This window comes from Lissotriton helveticus, chromosome 2_1 (genome assembly GCF_964261635.1).
Source record: "Lissotriton helveticus chromosome 2_1, aLisHel1.1, whole genome shotgun sequence".
Lineage (NCBI taxonomy): Eukaryota > Metazoa > Chordata > Amphibia > Caudata > Salamandridae > Lissotriton > Lissotriton helveticus.
This window is the reverse complement of record NC_136059.1, coordinates 1,415,880,440-1,415,895,937: the sequence shown is the minus strand read 5'-3', so window position 1 is coordinate 1,415,895,937 and position 15,498 is coordinate 1,415,880,440. Positions and strand designations below refer to the sequence as shown.

General features: G+C 44.5%; 1 protein-coding gene across 2 annotated transcripts in view; it reads right to left on the bottom strand.

Annotated features, from left to right (window-relative positions):
• The window catches only part of LOC144818693 (coiled-coil domain-containing protein 17-like), an 874,964-nt gene that overhangs the window by 404,349 nt on the left and 455,117 nt on the right, over positions 1–15,498 (bottom strand). For both annotated transcript variants that reach the window (XM_078676346.1, XM_078676347.1), the window contains one exon: positions 11,984–12,115. In XM_078676346.1, the coding sequence (XP_078532472.1) occupies positions 11,984–12,115 (132 nt within the window). The remainder of the gene's footprint in view (positions 1–11,983; positions 12,116–15,498) is intronic.

The window sequence follows — 15,498 nt, the reverse complement described above, 5'->3', positions numbered from 1 at the left end:
CTAGTGGGGTTATACGCACATATAAGGAGGAGTAATAAAGACAATAGATACAGTGAACTTCTGGAGGGGACTTGAAAACCAAGAAGGTATTTGAGAATGCCTAAAGTCCTGGAGCAGCAAACTGGACATTTACCATGAGATATGAGGGTAATATCCCAGAGCAATCTGTGTTCAAAGAATTGATCGTCAAATAAATATAACTGTCCAGAATCAACTTGTTCTCCAGTTATAACTGACATCACGGTTATTAAGCTTCACTTTACATAGCCTCAAAAGTGTTTCATTCATTGTCAAAACATACGTGTACCCAATGCAGATATTTTACTATCATTGTACATGCAATCTACTCTTGCTTCATCAGTATTTACCACAACAATCATTAGTCAGTTACTAATTGTGAATACTTAACATTCATTATTTAGCAAATTTGGTAAAAAGTAAATGTTAGAGATTAACAATTTGGCACATATAATATTTATACACTACCCAGCAAATTAGCAGTTTCAGGTTTGCTATGCTGCATTATTTTTGCACAGGTGTTGTCTTGCACAATGACAATTGTGAATCTGGTGGTTCTCGATTAAGGCGGAATAAGTTAGTAATTAGTAGGTTAGTCATTACATTCCTCCACCACGAAAAGAGGAATAACAGTTTAATAGCAACACTAAAACACTATTTGTCTAACACTGGAATGTTGGGAGCTCCACTGAAGACAATGAAGTGGCTCAGGGCTAATAATATCTGGTATAATCCTTCTGCTTCATCATTCCAATATTTGTCTTTCTGTTTCTCCATTTTTAATTTAGAACAGTCTACCCTCCATGGCATTATATCCTTTCTACCTTGGGCTACCCTGGTTGTTAAAGGCCCTCTACCGCATTATGGGTTCTTGCCTGTGGCTCAGGCCTATAACATGGGTTCAGTGCCTTTAACAACCAGTATAGCCCTCAGCATCAGACTATGTTAAAAATGTTTTGCAAGATCCTCAGTGGCTCTCTCAACATAAAGAGGTAGATATTTCATACTAAATTCTTTAAGGCAGTACCTATTTTTTAAAGGATCCTTTTATGGAAAAATGGTTTAATTTATACGTTGTGCAAATAAATGCAACATTTAATTTGGAATTAATTAAAGTCACCCGGTATTTTTTTCTGTTTTAGGTCTTCTTTGCACAATAACTTACTGCATAAAAAGTTTGCAACGGTTCCGCCATAAAACTAAAGAGAAAGCCCTGCTTCTGTGTTGACCTAGTATTTCAATAGAATGCTTTTTTAAACCTATTCCTGGTCACATCTCAATGGCTGCTAGGGAGAAGGAAGTGCACCAAATCTTAATATTTACTGACATTATACTTTAAAGTCACCTTGAACTACTATTTCCATTTCGGAGTTCTTGCTATATATTTCAGATTGCATACACATAAACCTTTACACACTATTAGAGGTTAAGTAAGGAAGTCGATTCTTAGTACTGCCACTGAGTCAATTTAAAATGTATTTGTTACAGTTCCTTATTGGGTAAAATGGGGCACATTACAGATTACTGACTCCTTGCATGTGTGGAAAAGGCCGCCTTATTGAAACAGATGCATTTCATATAAAGCCTCACAATATATTAAAACACCTACATTCCTCCTCCCCCTCCCCTAATCCTACCCCGTATACATACCCTTCAAACTTGAACATGATAACCTACTGTACATTCTTCGATTGTCTTACTTTAAACTTCCCCTTCAGCTTAGCAGTGACCTAACTTACCTGTGCTCAGCTTGTTATCCCTATGACGTAACATTTTAACTCCAGGGCGTCTGAGAACCTCCTTTTGTGCCCGCTTAGCTTATATAAATCAAAATAACCTTACGTGAAGGCCTGCAAACTCGTGGGCCAACAGCCACCAGAAAAAAGGCACCCGCCTGACTTTTTCTGACACTCCCCCAACAAGAAATACTCACTCCTCTATCTTCAAGATCCTAACAAAAAACTCTCTCAGCTCCAACCAATATAATCTTATCCAGCTTTCTGACAGATGTACACCATTGTCCCTGAAAAACTCTACTTCCTTGTAGCGCACGTTAATGTGCTGAATCCTGCCTTGGCCCTCATCCCTACAAAAATGACTCATCTCTTCTACATCTCCTAGGTATAAACTCTGTCCATGCCATACAACAGACTGACTATTGCAATAGTATCACCCTCAAATCCTGTTTCATTGGCTAAAAGAGTGCTAATCCCTTCTCCACCACCATGTGGTTCTATCCTAAAAGAATCATTAGAATGTCCGGGCAAGTCTTACTCAGCATAATCATATTAAATTTGGGTAACAACTCCTTTCATCTCATGCCACCCTTACCAAACCAGCCAATTGTCAAAGAGCTGTGTTGAATCCCCAAATTCCTACCCCAAGCACTCCTCCCTGCTGCCCTGGTCCCCACTTTATGAAGGAATGTCCAATAATTCACACCGACAAACCATCAGCCAACGAGCCTAGAACCGAACCTGAAAAAGAACAAAGTGTGAACCCATCATCCAGATAGTACTCACCTTCTACCCCCTCACTAGTCCTGATGTACCTGTAGAAAAAGTCTGATGACCAGCTACCCAACCCCATTATCTGCTCCCTAGACCTTCTTCCTCTTACTTGCCTCCGTTGCTGCGCCAATACTGAAAGAATAACTGGCAAATTCCGTAGCCACCAGCCCCAGCTTTGTTACTGTCTTTTTCAAGACTGCTAACAATTGAAAAAAAGTGACTCAATCCCCTTAGTGGTGTTCGAACACAGCCCCTTCCAATGTTCCCCCTCGTGCCATGAGCTTCTAGCCCCATGCCACAGATGGCAAACCTCCTCTTCTTTTCTCAACAACTTGAGGACCTGCGTGCCTTTTGCTGACTCCCTGTTTACTACCTGAACCACTGCCATGTTATCTATCTGAAAGAGTACTTTCATATGTTGCAGCAAATGTTCCCACAGTGTGACAGCTACGCCTAGTAGAAAAACTTCAGAAATGCTATACTCTTTTCCCCTCGTTTCCAACAATCAGGCAATTCCTCTGCACACCAGCAACCCTGCCAATACAATCAAATACCTATGCTGCCTGAGCCATAGGAATACATCTGAACATCTAAATCAAAAGCTTGTGTTGCTGTGATTGGATGCCATGAAAGGAATCCAAAAAACTTTGCTCAACTGCAGACCTGCTTTCACCCCTGCAGATAATCTCACATGATGGTTTGGGAGACAAAGCCCTGATAGCACCAAGCCCAGCCTCCTGCAGAATGTCCTGCCTGCCCATACAATCTTACAGGCAAAATTGAGGTGACCTAAAAGCAACTGTACTTCTCAGACTGTGACCTTATGTTTTGCTAGTAACATGTCTTAAAATACCTGAATCTTCAATTTTTTTGTCCAATGGAAGGCATGCTATCATGGTCAGAAAATCCAACTCAGTCCTAGAAAGGATCTGGTGGTCACTGAACCCACCGTTTTTTGGGGGGCCAAAGGAACCCCCATGTCCTCTATGAGTTCCAGGAAACTTACCAGCAGCTGCTGGCAGTCCGCGGAATGGGAGTCCGTGACCAAGAAAAAGTAATTGAGATAATGTGTCGCCTTCTCGTGACGCATTGCTTATATTAACAGCTACTGTAGAGGGTAAGTAACTTGTCCATTTGAGGGACTGCACACAAATTTAGACCAGGAAGTCCAGCAGGACAGTGTAGCCAAAAAGGCCGTCCCTGTCAACTTGACTGTCCAAGCAGTAGTGTTTGGTAAACGTGTGCAGGGATGCCCACATTGCTACCTGCCAAATGACAAGGACTAGAATACCACGTTGCAATGCCAAGGTAGCAGCCGTAGCTCTGGTGGATTGAGCTCTTACACCTCCAGGAGGTTGCTTCTTGGCCAGAGCATAGCAAATTTTGAAGCAGAAGATGGCCCATCGTGAGATAGTCCTCTTCTGCACTACATGACCTTTCTTTGGTCCAACGTACCCCACAAAGAGTTGTTTGTTCAACCGGAACTCTTTAGTGTAGATAAGGTAGAATGACAATTCTCTTTTTGTGGCCAGAGGGTAGAGTAGCTCCTCTTCTTTAGAAGGGTGCAGAGAAGCATAGAAAGTGGGCAAGGTGTCTGATTGCCCTATGTGGAATGGTGTTACCCCTTTCGGTAAGAATGAGGCCCTAGTGCAAAGTACCAACTTATAAGGGACAATGGTAAGTTAAGATGTCTTAGAGGACAGAGCCTCCAATTTGCTCACCCTCCTGGCAGAAGTTATTGCCTGTCGAAAGGCTGTTATGATGGTAAGCAGCCAGGGGCGGCAGTGGTGCAGAGGTTCGAACTGAACACACATCAAGAAGGTTCTAACCAAATTAAGGTCCCACTGAGGCATGATGAAAGGTGAGGTGGAAACATATGTACAAGCCCCTTAAGAAATTAATTTACAATAGGAGACTTAAATAAAGAGGTTTGGTCTGGCAGCCTCAAGAAGGCAGACAGGGCTGAAAGGCACCCTTTGAGAGTTCCCAGAGCAGAGCCCTGCTGGACAAGTGTCAAAATAAAGAGAAGGACTTGGGAGAGGGAAGCGGAAAGAGGATCAATAGATCTTTCTGTACAATAGTTTACAAATGTGTGCCACTGGCAGGTGTACACGGTTTTGGTAGAGGGACACTTGGCTGACAAAATAACATTACAGACTTCAGGAGGAAGGTAGAATGGTATCAACTGGTGCCGCAAGAAAGCGTGGAGTTGACTAGTTCGGGTGGATGACCTTCCCCTGCTGCTGCGACAGAAGATCCTCCCGAAGGGGCAACCTGATCAGAGGATCGATACTCAGTTGGAGAAGTTTGGGATACTAGACTCTCCTTGCCCAGTTCGGAGCCACAGAATGACTTCAGCCCTGTTGCTCAGGATCTTCTTGAACACTCTGGACAGGAGTGGTATTGGCAGAAAGGGTTACAGGAGGCCTAAGCCCCACTCAAGACGAAAAGCGTAGCAGAGTGAGTTCTGACTTAGAAACTCCAGCGTGCAAATCTGCTAACATTGTGTGTTCTCGGTGGAGGTGAACAGATCTTACACAGCTCTAACCAAGGCTCTCACCACTGCTGAAAGAGACCTTGTGCCACCTCCGGATGGAGACGCCCTTCATGATCCGATAGGCATCGATGGCTGAGTTTCTCCACTCCGGCATTCAGAAAATCTGCCAGTTGTTGAACCACCAAGGAAATGCACTGCTGTTCCAGCCATGTCCAGAGATGCAGGGCCTCTAGACAAAGGGCCCAGGACCCCACTACCCCCTGTTTTTGCAGTACCACATGGTAGAGATGTTGTCCTTGAACACTTGAACCAGCTTCCCCTTGATTGGAGTAAGAAAGGCTTTCAATGCCAAGCTAATCGCTCAGAGCTCCAGCAAGTTGATCTGGGGTCCCAATTCTGCCGGAGACCAGAGTCCTCTGATCTCCAGCTCTCCCAGATGGCTTCCCCATTGCAGGAGTGATGCACCTGTCACTACTGTGTAGTCTGGTTTGGGAAGGAAGAGGGGCCTGCCTCTGACCTAATTGCGGTCTGTTAGCCACCACTGCAGGTCCTGTGCAGTTCTCTCTGACATCTGGCCAATGTTGGAGACATTCCCCATATACCCACTTCAGAACCTGCATATGCAAATTTGGCATATGTCACTGGCAGGATGCAGGAGGCCATGAGGCCCTGCAGTCTCAGAGCCATTCTCACCAAAATCCAGGATAGATGTGGAAACATCAGTATCATAGCCTGAATATCCTGGACTCGCCGTTCAGGGAGGACAGGTTCAAAACTGCACCATATTCGTAAGAGCTCAGATGAAAAGAAGCATATGAGAGGGAGTCAGGTGTGACTTTGGCATGTTGATAGAGAACCCCATTGAGTGCAGAAGGTTCACTGTAGCCTGGAGGTGGTCGACGAGAGCCTGGAGCATACTCGCTTGCAACAGCCAGTCATTGAGCTAGGGAAAGACTGGTACCCCTGATCTGCGCCAATGAGCTGCGACCACCACCATAACCTTGGTGAACACCCAAAGGGGAGCACTGTGAACTGAAAGTGCTCATGGTCTACCGAGAGTAACGCCATTGGGCAGGCGAGATGGGCATGTGAAAATAGGCATCCTGCAAGTCCAATGCTACCATCCAGTCTCCTGCATCCAGGGCAGACAAGACCAGAGCTAGAATGAACATCTTGAACTTTTCTTTTTAGAGGAAATACTTGAAGGCTTGCAGATCTAGGATAGGGTGCAGGACTTTTTCCTTCTTCTGGACGAGAAAGTAGCCGGAATAGCAAGCACAGTCGACTTGTGGCACCAGAAACCTCTCTAAGACTCCCTTGACCAAGAGAGTCATGACTTCCTCCTGAAGCATAGCCAGGTGATCCTCCGTCAGTTGGTCATAAGCTGGAGGCATGAAGGGAGGGGTAGTCTCAAAGAGGAGGGCGTAGCCACTTCAAACTATCTGAAGAACCCTCCTGTCCAACATGATGTTTTGCAAGTGGTGGAGGTGATGGCTGATTCTGCCACCAACTGGCCGCTCACGATCTTGAAGAGCCAGATTAGGAGGGTTTGGGGGCTGAGGGGGCAGGGGTGGTGAACTGACCCGACCCCAGGTCAGAAGGAGCAGCACCCTCAGCCACACGGACGTTGCTGAACTTGCGCTGCCTTGTGGTTGGAGTATGGCTGGAACATGGCTGGAGCAGCTGGAAGCCCCTTCCGTAGCCACAAAAGTGGTGAAAAGCAGACAGGCTTATTGAGAGGCCCAAGGACTTGGCCGTAGCCTGTGAGTCTTTAAAGCACTCTATGGCTATGTCTGCTTTGTCTCCGAAGAGATGAGTGCCATCAAAGGGCATGTCCATAAGTGAAGCCTGAACATCCCTAGATAAGCCACAAGTTCTCAGCCAGGCGCGGCCTCAAACAGCCACCATCGATGACATTTCTCTGGCCAGAGAGTCGGTCGCGTCATGCCCACAACAAAAGCCAAACTTTGCTGCATCTCTCCTGTCTGATACTACTTGGAAGAGGATGGCACGGGCCTCCTCTAGGACCTGTGGCAGCACTTGCGGAACTGTTACCCGCAAGGAGTGAGAGTAATGGCTCAATAGGCAAGCAATATTCACTGACCACAATGCAAGGCTGGCAGAGGAAAATATTTTCTTGCCCCAACTATCCAGCCTCTTGGATTCCTTGTCCAGGTGTGCGGACCACCAAGCATTCAGAAGTAGAGTGGTCGGTGAGGAACTTTGGGTCACCTGGTGCAAAGAGATGACAGCGGGCAATTTTCCTTTTCTCAGGAGCTCCTGTACTGGGCTTGGACCAGGTTCCCAGTAGGACATCAGTCAAGACGTCATTGGAAGGCAGGAAGGGTTTAGAGGAGGAGACACCGGCGGCAGGACGTCCGTCAAGATGTTTGTCTTGACTGCCACAGAAGGCAGTTGAATGTCCAAGACCCCAGCTCACCTTTGCACCATAATATTGCATGAAGCTCCCTCCTCCGTAGCCATGGTAAGGGGAGAAAACAGACCAGAATCTGGAGAGGTGTCCAGACCACTTTCCCCATCCAATTCCTTGTGCAAGTCCATTTTGTGCTCTGGCTGACTTGTAAAGGATCAAGTGGCCTCTCTTAATCTTCTTCTATTCCTAGCCCTTCAGAATAAGAGTGAGGACCCAATTTAGGACCAAAGGGTTCTGTCAACGGTGGAAGTGGTGTCTGTAGGCACTGATCGGGCTCTGGGACGTTGGTGATGAGAATGGGGCTGGCGCCGCTGGCATCTGAAGTCTCGGTGTGGGGCCCGGCACTGGGGAAGATAGCAAGGCACGACTGGCTTTGGTCCGAATCCAATACAGGATCCATGGGGGGTCATCGGCGCTGGAGCCACCAGTGCAGAACCTGCTGGAGCCCCTTCTAAGCCTCCGGGGCGTGAAGGTGCACCGGGAGGGTCACGCTGCCCAAATATGAGGAACATGGTGTCATAAAATTCTTTGAGCTGGGTGGGGGGACGCTCTGGCTCCTGGGAAGGCAGGGAAGTGCGGAGCTGACCCTGGCACAGGTTAGCCGAATGAGGCCTGGAACGCAGAGGCTCCTCCATCACAACAGCCGACCAATGGGGGAAGTCGAAGCCCGCTTTGACTTCTTGTGTTTTTTATGCTTCTTACCTGACCGACTCGAAGACTTCGAGTGGGAGGATGAAAACGTAGGGCTCCCGGAGCGGTGCACGGACCTTCCTCTCATCCGGGACAGGGAACGTGACCTCTGGAGAGTAAACAGCTGTGCTGAGCACCGGCCCACAAGTAGCATTAGGGAGCGCTCCCTCAGAGCTTTTGGAGCCATGGCCTTGCATTCAGAGCACAACTTCAATTTGTGGTCGTGCCCCAGGCATGAAAGACAAACCAGGTGTGGATTTGTTACCGACATGGGGCGGTGACTGGAGCAGCACAAGTTAAATCAAGAAGTCATTTTTGTGTCAAATTATTTTTATTGAATTTTCCCCAAAAAGCACAGAACATACAATTATACAACTTGTGAGGCTCAACATAGTCTTGCCACAAGCCAAGATCATTAGATAGCAAAAGATATAACACATCTTCCCCCCAACTTCTCAGCGATATCTTTACTAGAATCAGGTGCAACTTCACCCCATTAATAGCTTACATACGTCGAATATCAACCCCATTTCTCACAAGGCACCTTTGCAAATATTAATGAGAGCCAACAGAATCAACCAAAATAAAGAACACAAACATTTCTGTGTTACTTATTAGCCACAGTGATCTTGGGGGAGCATGAAGCGGGCAAAGCCCAACCAAGGAGAAGGCCAGGAGAACTCCCACCCCGACAAGGGGGGGAGCAGGGAGATCCACACAAGCGTGGAGTTGCCAGCGCCCCAAGACCAGCATCCACGGGGGGAGTTACAACTGGAGTTGATTGCGCTAAGTTTGAAAGAGATGCAGGGCCTGCAGTCTAGGACCACTGGCACATAGGGGCAAGCCCTCCAAGAGCTATCCCACCAACGGACTCCAAATATAGTCAAACCCTTTACGGGAGTTCCTCATAATCTCAGACATACGCTCTAGGGCCAGAGAATGCCATGCATGCCTTTGATTCAGGGAGGTGGCCTCCGGTTTCTTTGAAGCCGCTGCCACTGCCATTTTGGATGTCCCCAAACACAGCCACATAATAGAACGATACCCCACAGTTTGGTGGTTCAACTTTGGGTCCTGTCGCCCAAGTAGGATGTACTCTAGAGAGTCAGTGATTGGGTAGCCCAAAATCTGTCTGATTTGGGAGAAGATCTCCTTGCAGAAGGGCTGGATGGCAGGGCAGTCCCACCTGACAGTCCCACCAGATGTGATGGAAATCCCCCAGCAACCCACAACCCCGACAACATCGGTCCGACGTGTTCGGGAAAAGGGTATGTTGTTTTTGGGGGTAGAGATACCAATCATACATGATCTTGTAGTGGGATTCCCCTAGAAACATAGAGCGATTATATTTAGCGATGCCTTTATATAGGGAACACCATTGTTTTTCCGTTATAGGGGTCTGTTGGGTGTTCTCCCAAAAAGCTATATGACGTTGGGGTTTACAGGGACACGCTGACAGGAGGAGAGAATAGAGAACTGAGATGCATCCTTTAGCCGTGCCACCGGCCTGCAGAAATCTCTCTATAGGAAGCAGGTCCCTGGTCACTCCCATTCGCATCCTAGGCTGTTGAACTCAGTGTTTCAACAGGAAGTAATGAAATTCCTCTGTGGGAGGAAAGCTAATTGCAGAGACACAGTTTGCAAAAGAGTGCAGTTCCCCACAAACGAAAATGTCTGACAGCATTGGGCAACCACCCTCAAGAAGTGTTTTTTGGACATCCTACACACCTAAAAGGTTGCAGCAAAAACACAATGACCTAGACTGTAGAAGCACATATGAAAATGAACCCTTCTTTTTGAAATATTTTGTTCGTTGCTATTCTTTAGCAAACATAACTCCCCTTGTTACATCATTAATTGGGGTAGCCAAAATATCTTGGGTTGGTGCTTAATTCAAAAAATTGCCTGATTCTCATACAACAATAAAATACAGTTGCGAGACCAATCATACCACACTTAATCTCGTGACAAAAACTAATATAGTGATAAACCGAAAAAAGTGGGTGAAAGCGAGATGGCACCTCACGGGCGCACCACCAAGCGGGGACCTGACTGGTACTCGTCAGGATTGCCCTGTTGTCATCATCGGTACCATCAAGCTTGGAGCAGAAAATAGTGTCCAAATGCACAAAAGAATTGTGCAGGAAAAAGTGCAGTGAACAGAAAACAAAAGGACCAAAATAGTGTCAATCAACACCTTAAAACACTCATAACACAACACAGACCCACTACTTTTATTCAATTTCTTGTGTTGTGTATGGAAAAAATAAAAGAAAACAAGTAGAGATGGTTATCACCTATTCAACCATTCATACTTGTACTTGCCGACATGTTTCATTGCCTAGTGAACTTGTAGGCAATTTCATCAGGGCGTCAAATATATTAAAGCCACTGCAGGTGGACCCACATGTCTTCGCAACCTCAACAGGCCATAGGTGCTCCTACCAGCCAGACGGGACGAGGTTGTATTTTTAAAAAAATTGATAAAACAAATCGCAACAAGTCGATTGTTCACTTCTCCCTTTGCGAGTGCGAGCAGTGAAGAAGCGGCTGCTGTATCTCAGCCCGTGCCGGCACGGCTGAGATACAGCAGCCGCTTCTTCACTGCTCGCACTCGCAAAGGGAGAAGTGAACAATCGACTTGTTGCGATTTGTTTTATCAATTTTTTTAAAAATACAACCTCGTCCCGTCTGGCTGGTAGGAGCACCTATGGCCTGTTGAGGTTGCGAAGACATGTGGGTCCACCTGCAGTGGCTTTAATATATTTGACGCCCTGATGAAATTGCCTACAAGTTCACTAGGCAATGAAACATGTCGGCAAGTACAAGTATGAATGGTTGAATAGGTGATAACCATCTCTACTTGTTTTCTTTTATTTTTTCCATACACAACACAAGAAATTGAATAAAAGTAGTGTGTCTGTGTTGTGTTATGAGTGTTTTAAGGTGTTGATTGACACTATTTTGGTCCTTTTGTTTTCTGTTCACTGCACTTTTTCCTGCACAATTCTTTTGTGCATTTGGACACTATTTTCTGCTCCAAGCTTGATGGTACCGATGATGACAACAGGGCAGTCCTGACGAGTACCAGTCAGGTCCCCGCTTGGTGGTGCGCCCGTGAGGTGCCATCTCGCTTTCACCCACTTTTTTCGGTTTATCACTATATTAGTTTTTGTCACGAGATTAAGTGTGGTATGATTGGTCTCGCAACTGTATTTTATTGTTGTATGAGAATCAGGCAATTTTTTGAATTAAGCACCAACCCAAGATATTTTGGCTACCCCAATTAATGATGTAACAAGGGGAGTTATGTTTGCTAAAGAATAGCAACGAACAAAATATTTCAAAAAGAAGGGTTCATTTTCATATGTGCTTCTACAGTCTAGGTCATTGTGTTTTTGCTGCATACTGAGTGGAGGGCGACCTATTGACTGGCTTTTCCCTCTAAAGCTCCTCTTTTTCTTGAACACCTAAAAGGTTGACAAAATGTCAAAAAAAGCCTGTCAAAAAGTGACAGAGCGGAAGCTCTGTTCATGGACCTGCTCTAACACGTGCGGAAAGAAAAGAACTAATGTCTGAGTGCCGAGGTGGCACCTAAATAGGTGACGTGGAAGTCACAACAGTGGAGAGGAGGTGACAACATGTCACGTGAAAATGACCGTCGCCACCTATCGGCGCACAAGGGTATTGCGTGAAGAAAAATCTTCCAGATCCATTCTGAAGGCTGGGAAATTCACAGGTGAGGAATCTCCGGCTAGATGTCGATAGCAGACGTATGTGTTTAAAAATTGCAATTGAACAACAACTACAGGTACACATATAGGGCACACGTACCTTATTTCTGACACCAGGGTCCCACTGCTGTAAAATGGAATGTAGGCTTGTTGAAGGAGCGGCTGAATCTTATCCTTTTTCTTATCAACATATGCACGTGACTCACTGTACCTGCTGGGATTTCTGTTTCTCCTGAAAGAAAGATACACAATATTTGTTGATTATTTCTGTTAAGTACAGATTATGTTTTCATTCTACTGAAAAAATTGTGCTTCAATGAGACGAACAAAATACATCTTGCATTGCTAGTGCTTTTATGAATATGGGAAGTAGCCTACCAATTCAGTCTAACAGCTTAATTAGACATCAGCAAGACTGATATCTCTACTGCTGCTCCCTTCTTCAAGACACAATTAAGCTGAAAAACAAAGAATGGAGGGCAATCAAAAATAATTCCCGGTGGCTAGGAAACTAATAATAATTTGCACCCACCATTTTTCAGTGCCTCTGAAAATTATATTTCAACCTGGTTTGCAGAATGGCACGAACATATACATTCATTATGAGTGGCTTGAATGTTATTACCAGAGGAAAATTCTGAATGTCCTTATGATCCCACATCCTGCTTTACAAGCCAAGTAGAAGCACCAGGTTTTCTGAGCACGTAGGGAGCAGAGGCTCAGGCCAGTCCCCACCAAACCCTGGCAGAAGGAGGATTATGCAATGCTTTCCCCAGCAACTCAAGAGCCTAGCGTTCCCCATTATCATCCCACAAACCACTGCCCCCACACAGCACTCCCATTTATCACCTGCTCAAATGGGAATTTGAAATGTTCCAGAGTCGGGCAAAACTTGTGCAATAGGACCCAATAATTTCAGGTCGAGCAAGTTATTCCCTATTCTGGGGAGTTTAGCTTATAATCCCCGTTAACACATGTGAGATACCGTACACACGCATCAATTGTGTTCCTGGTATTTCCCAATGGAGTTACTAGGGTACTTGTAATGAGTCTGTTAGTGAGCCCTGAAATCTCGTAGTAGCTTTCTGAGTGCCAATATGCATTGTTTTGGGGAATAATTTATGGAGTTCATGATTGAAATGTTTACCCTTTCAATTAAGAGAGAATTAAGACTATAAGGCAAAATGCATGTGTTGTGTGTGTTGAGACAATATTTCAGTGTACACACTCCTCCTATATATACAATTTAAAAAAATAGGACCAGACTGTGTACAGGGTTCATCGCTTTAGTCTGTCTTCTACTTCACACAGATAAAAACCAATTACAATTATATATGTGGAAATCTAGAATTCCCACATTAGCAAACTACTGGCTACTGTTGTAATGTATTGTAGTAGAGTTACATTGTTGCATTCCATTATGACATTTTGAAAATTATCATTTTCTGGACAATGTTAAGTTTAGATTCAATTAAAAACATGGAGGCACCTATTATGCTGTCTCCCACCTTTACAATTCATGAGCAGCAAAGAAATAATAACTGTAACATTTCTTTAAAATACCTACAACTCCCATGAGAATTGCAACACAAGCAGCACACTTCTCTCTAAAGACCACCTCTTACTCTTTTCTCGCATATGAACATGAGGTCTCATGCTACAATCCTTAACTTCAAGGTCAAATAACCAAATCACCTGGCGCTAAACTGTCGCGTTGTACTAACCCAGGAATCAAGATCCAGCAGGAGCTAGTATCTACACTTCCCTGAAGCCACTGTCGACCATGCACTGAATACCTATGCCCTTCAGCAGTAGAACTGGGAAAAGGGAAGTGCAACAAGAGAAAAAGAAACAGGCACACAGGATATATTCACCTCACCTGTTCTTACTGACTGACTCACCATGCACTACAGAGGTGTTGATATCTACAACAAGAAATCATTATTTTACATTTTCCTCAATGACAGTAAAGTTCACTATTTCTACTCTCACATCTATGCCATCCTCCTTATGGAAACTCTGTAAAACTCACTGTCTGGGTGCTGATGACTCTATGAAATCCCACAGCCGAAAGAAATAAGTAAACTGATTAAACATGTGTGGAATAATGTAAACTGTAATACACCCTTTAAATCTCTAACTACCTTTATAGAGTTAGAAATCAAGCCTGTTATTTCAATGATTCTCCATACACAAAGTTCCTCAGCTATAAGATAAAGACTATTCATTATATTTGTACTTTTTACTCGTGGCAATATACATTCACTTCCCACAGCAGCATTACCTTATTACCCTATGTGATTCAAATAATCTAAAGAAATTCTGTGCAATATAGAGGGTTCACTTGCTCCTCCAATGAATTGACACAGTAAAATCTGTAATCCAAGAAAGGGTGACTTTGGTGTATAAAGCTGGAAATCCTTGAAATGATGACTCGAATACTAAACTGCAAATCAAAGTTTACATCTCTAATCTTTATCCAAAACACTTCTCCGAGAACAAGGTCATAGACAAATCCTAATGAAAGTGCAATTAAATCCAATTGCATGGCATGATTAGGTCAGGCTAAAGCTAATAAGTATCACAATTGCCGCTCAAGGAACTCTCTGAACCACGAGAAACTTATACCCAATGGCTCTAAGATGCTGCCATCTTTGAACATCTCAAGAGAGTTCTGTGGCACTCTGAGAAATGTAGTTTGTCTTGAATCCACTTGCTTATTTTGAGTCGTGAAGGCTTTGCGTCGTAAGTCTCACACCTAGCTGCACCTACACTCTTGTGTACATATGACCTCCTCTGCAGTGGAAGACTTGATTACCCATGACATTTGGAGGAGATATCTCCACGCCTGCCCAGCACACTCAGGTGCATGGGACACGGATCTTGACATAAACGTCTGTCTTCTGAGTGTCAAATAACTGGGAATGGAAACAGAAAAGGCTCCTTTTTATAAAGTACATAACACTACATGATAGTGTGAACATTTCATTGTGATATGCATGCTACCTCAAAACAACATTGTCATAAACGATGGTTCACTCTCTATTCCTCTCGATTTCTTCCACAGGGGAGAATAATAGAGGCCTGTATGTCTTTAACAGAAGCTAGATGTTCTTATTGTTGTCTAGAAAATCATCATTCTTTTGTCAGACAATTCGGTGGCTCAGTGGACTAATGCATCCATTCCAAAGATCAGTGTTTGCCCTCATGATCATAGATTTGAAAACTGTTGGTGAACTCAGCCGTTCATCCTATTCAGGACTATAAAATGGGTAAGACTGAAGTTGTAACAATAAACATCAGCTATTTCAGTGCCTAGAGACCCAAGACCTGGGTAAACATGTGCCTTAGAAATACATATGTTTCGTTAGACACAAAGCCTCCTATTAAGCTGCTTCAAGATTGCAAATGCCACGACAAACATAACCTATTTGTTGCAAAAGGTAAAGTAACACAGGCTTAGAAAAAGCCATTTGTAGGGTAAATTGACACAACTTGTCCTATTGGCCCAATAAAAGATGATGTACTAAATGTAATGCTAACAAAGTCTACAATTCCATTTTAACATGCAATGATTAGTGTCAGGGATCACTGACAGAATATCGACAGAATATC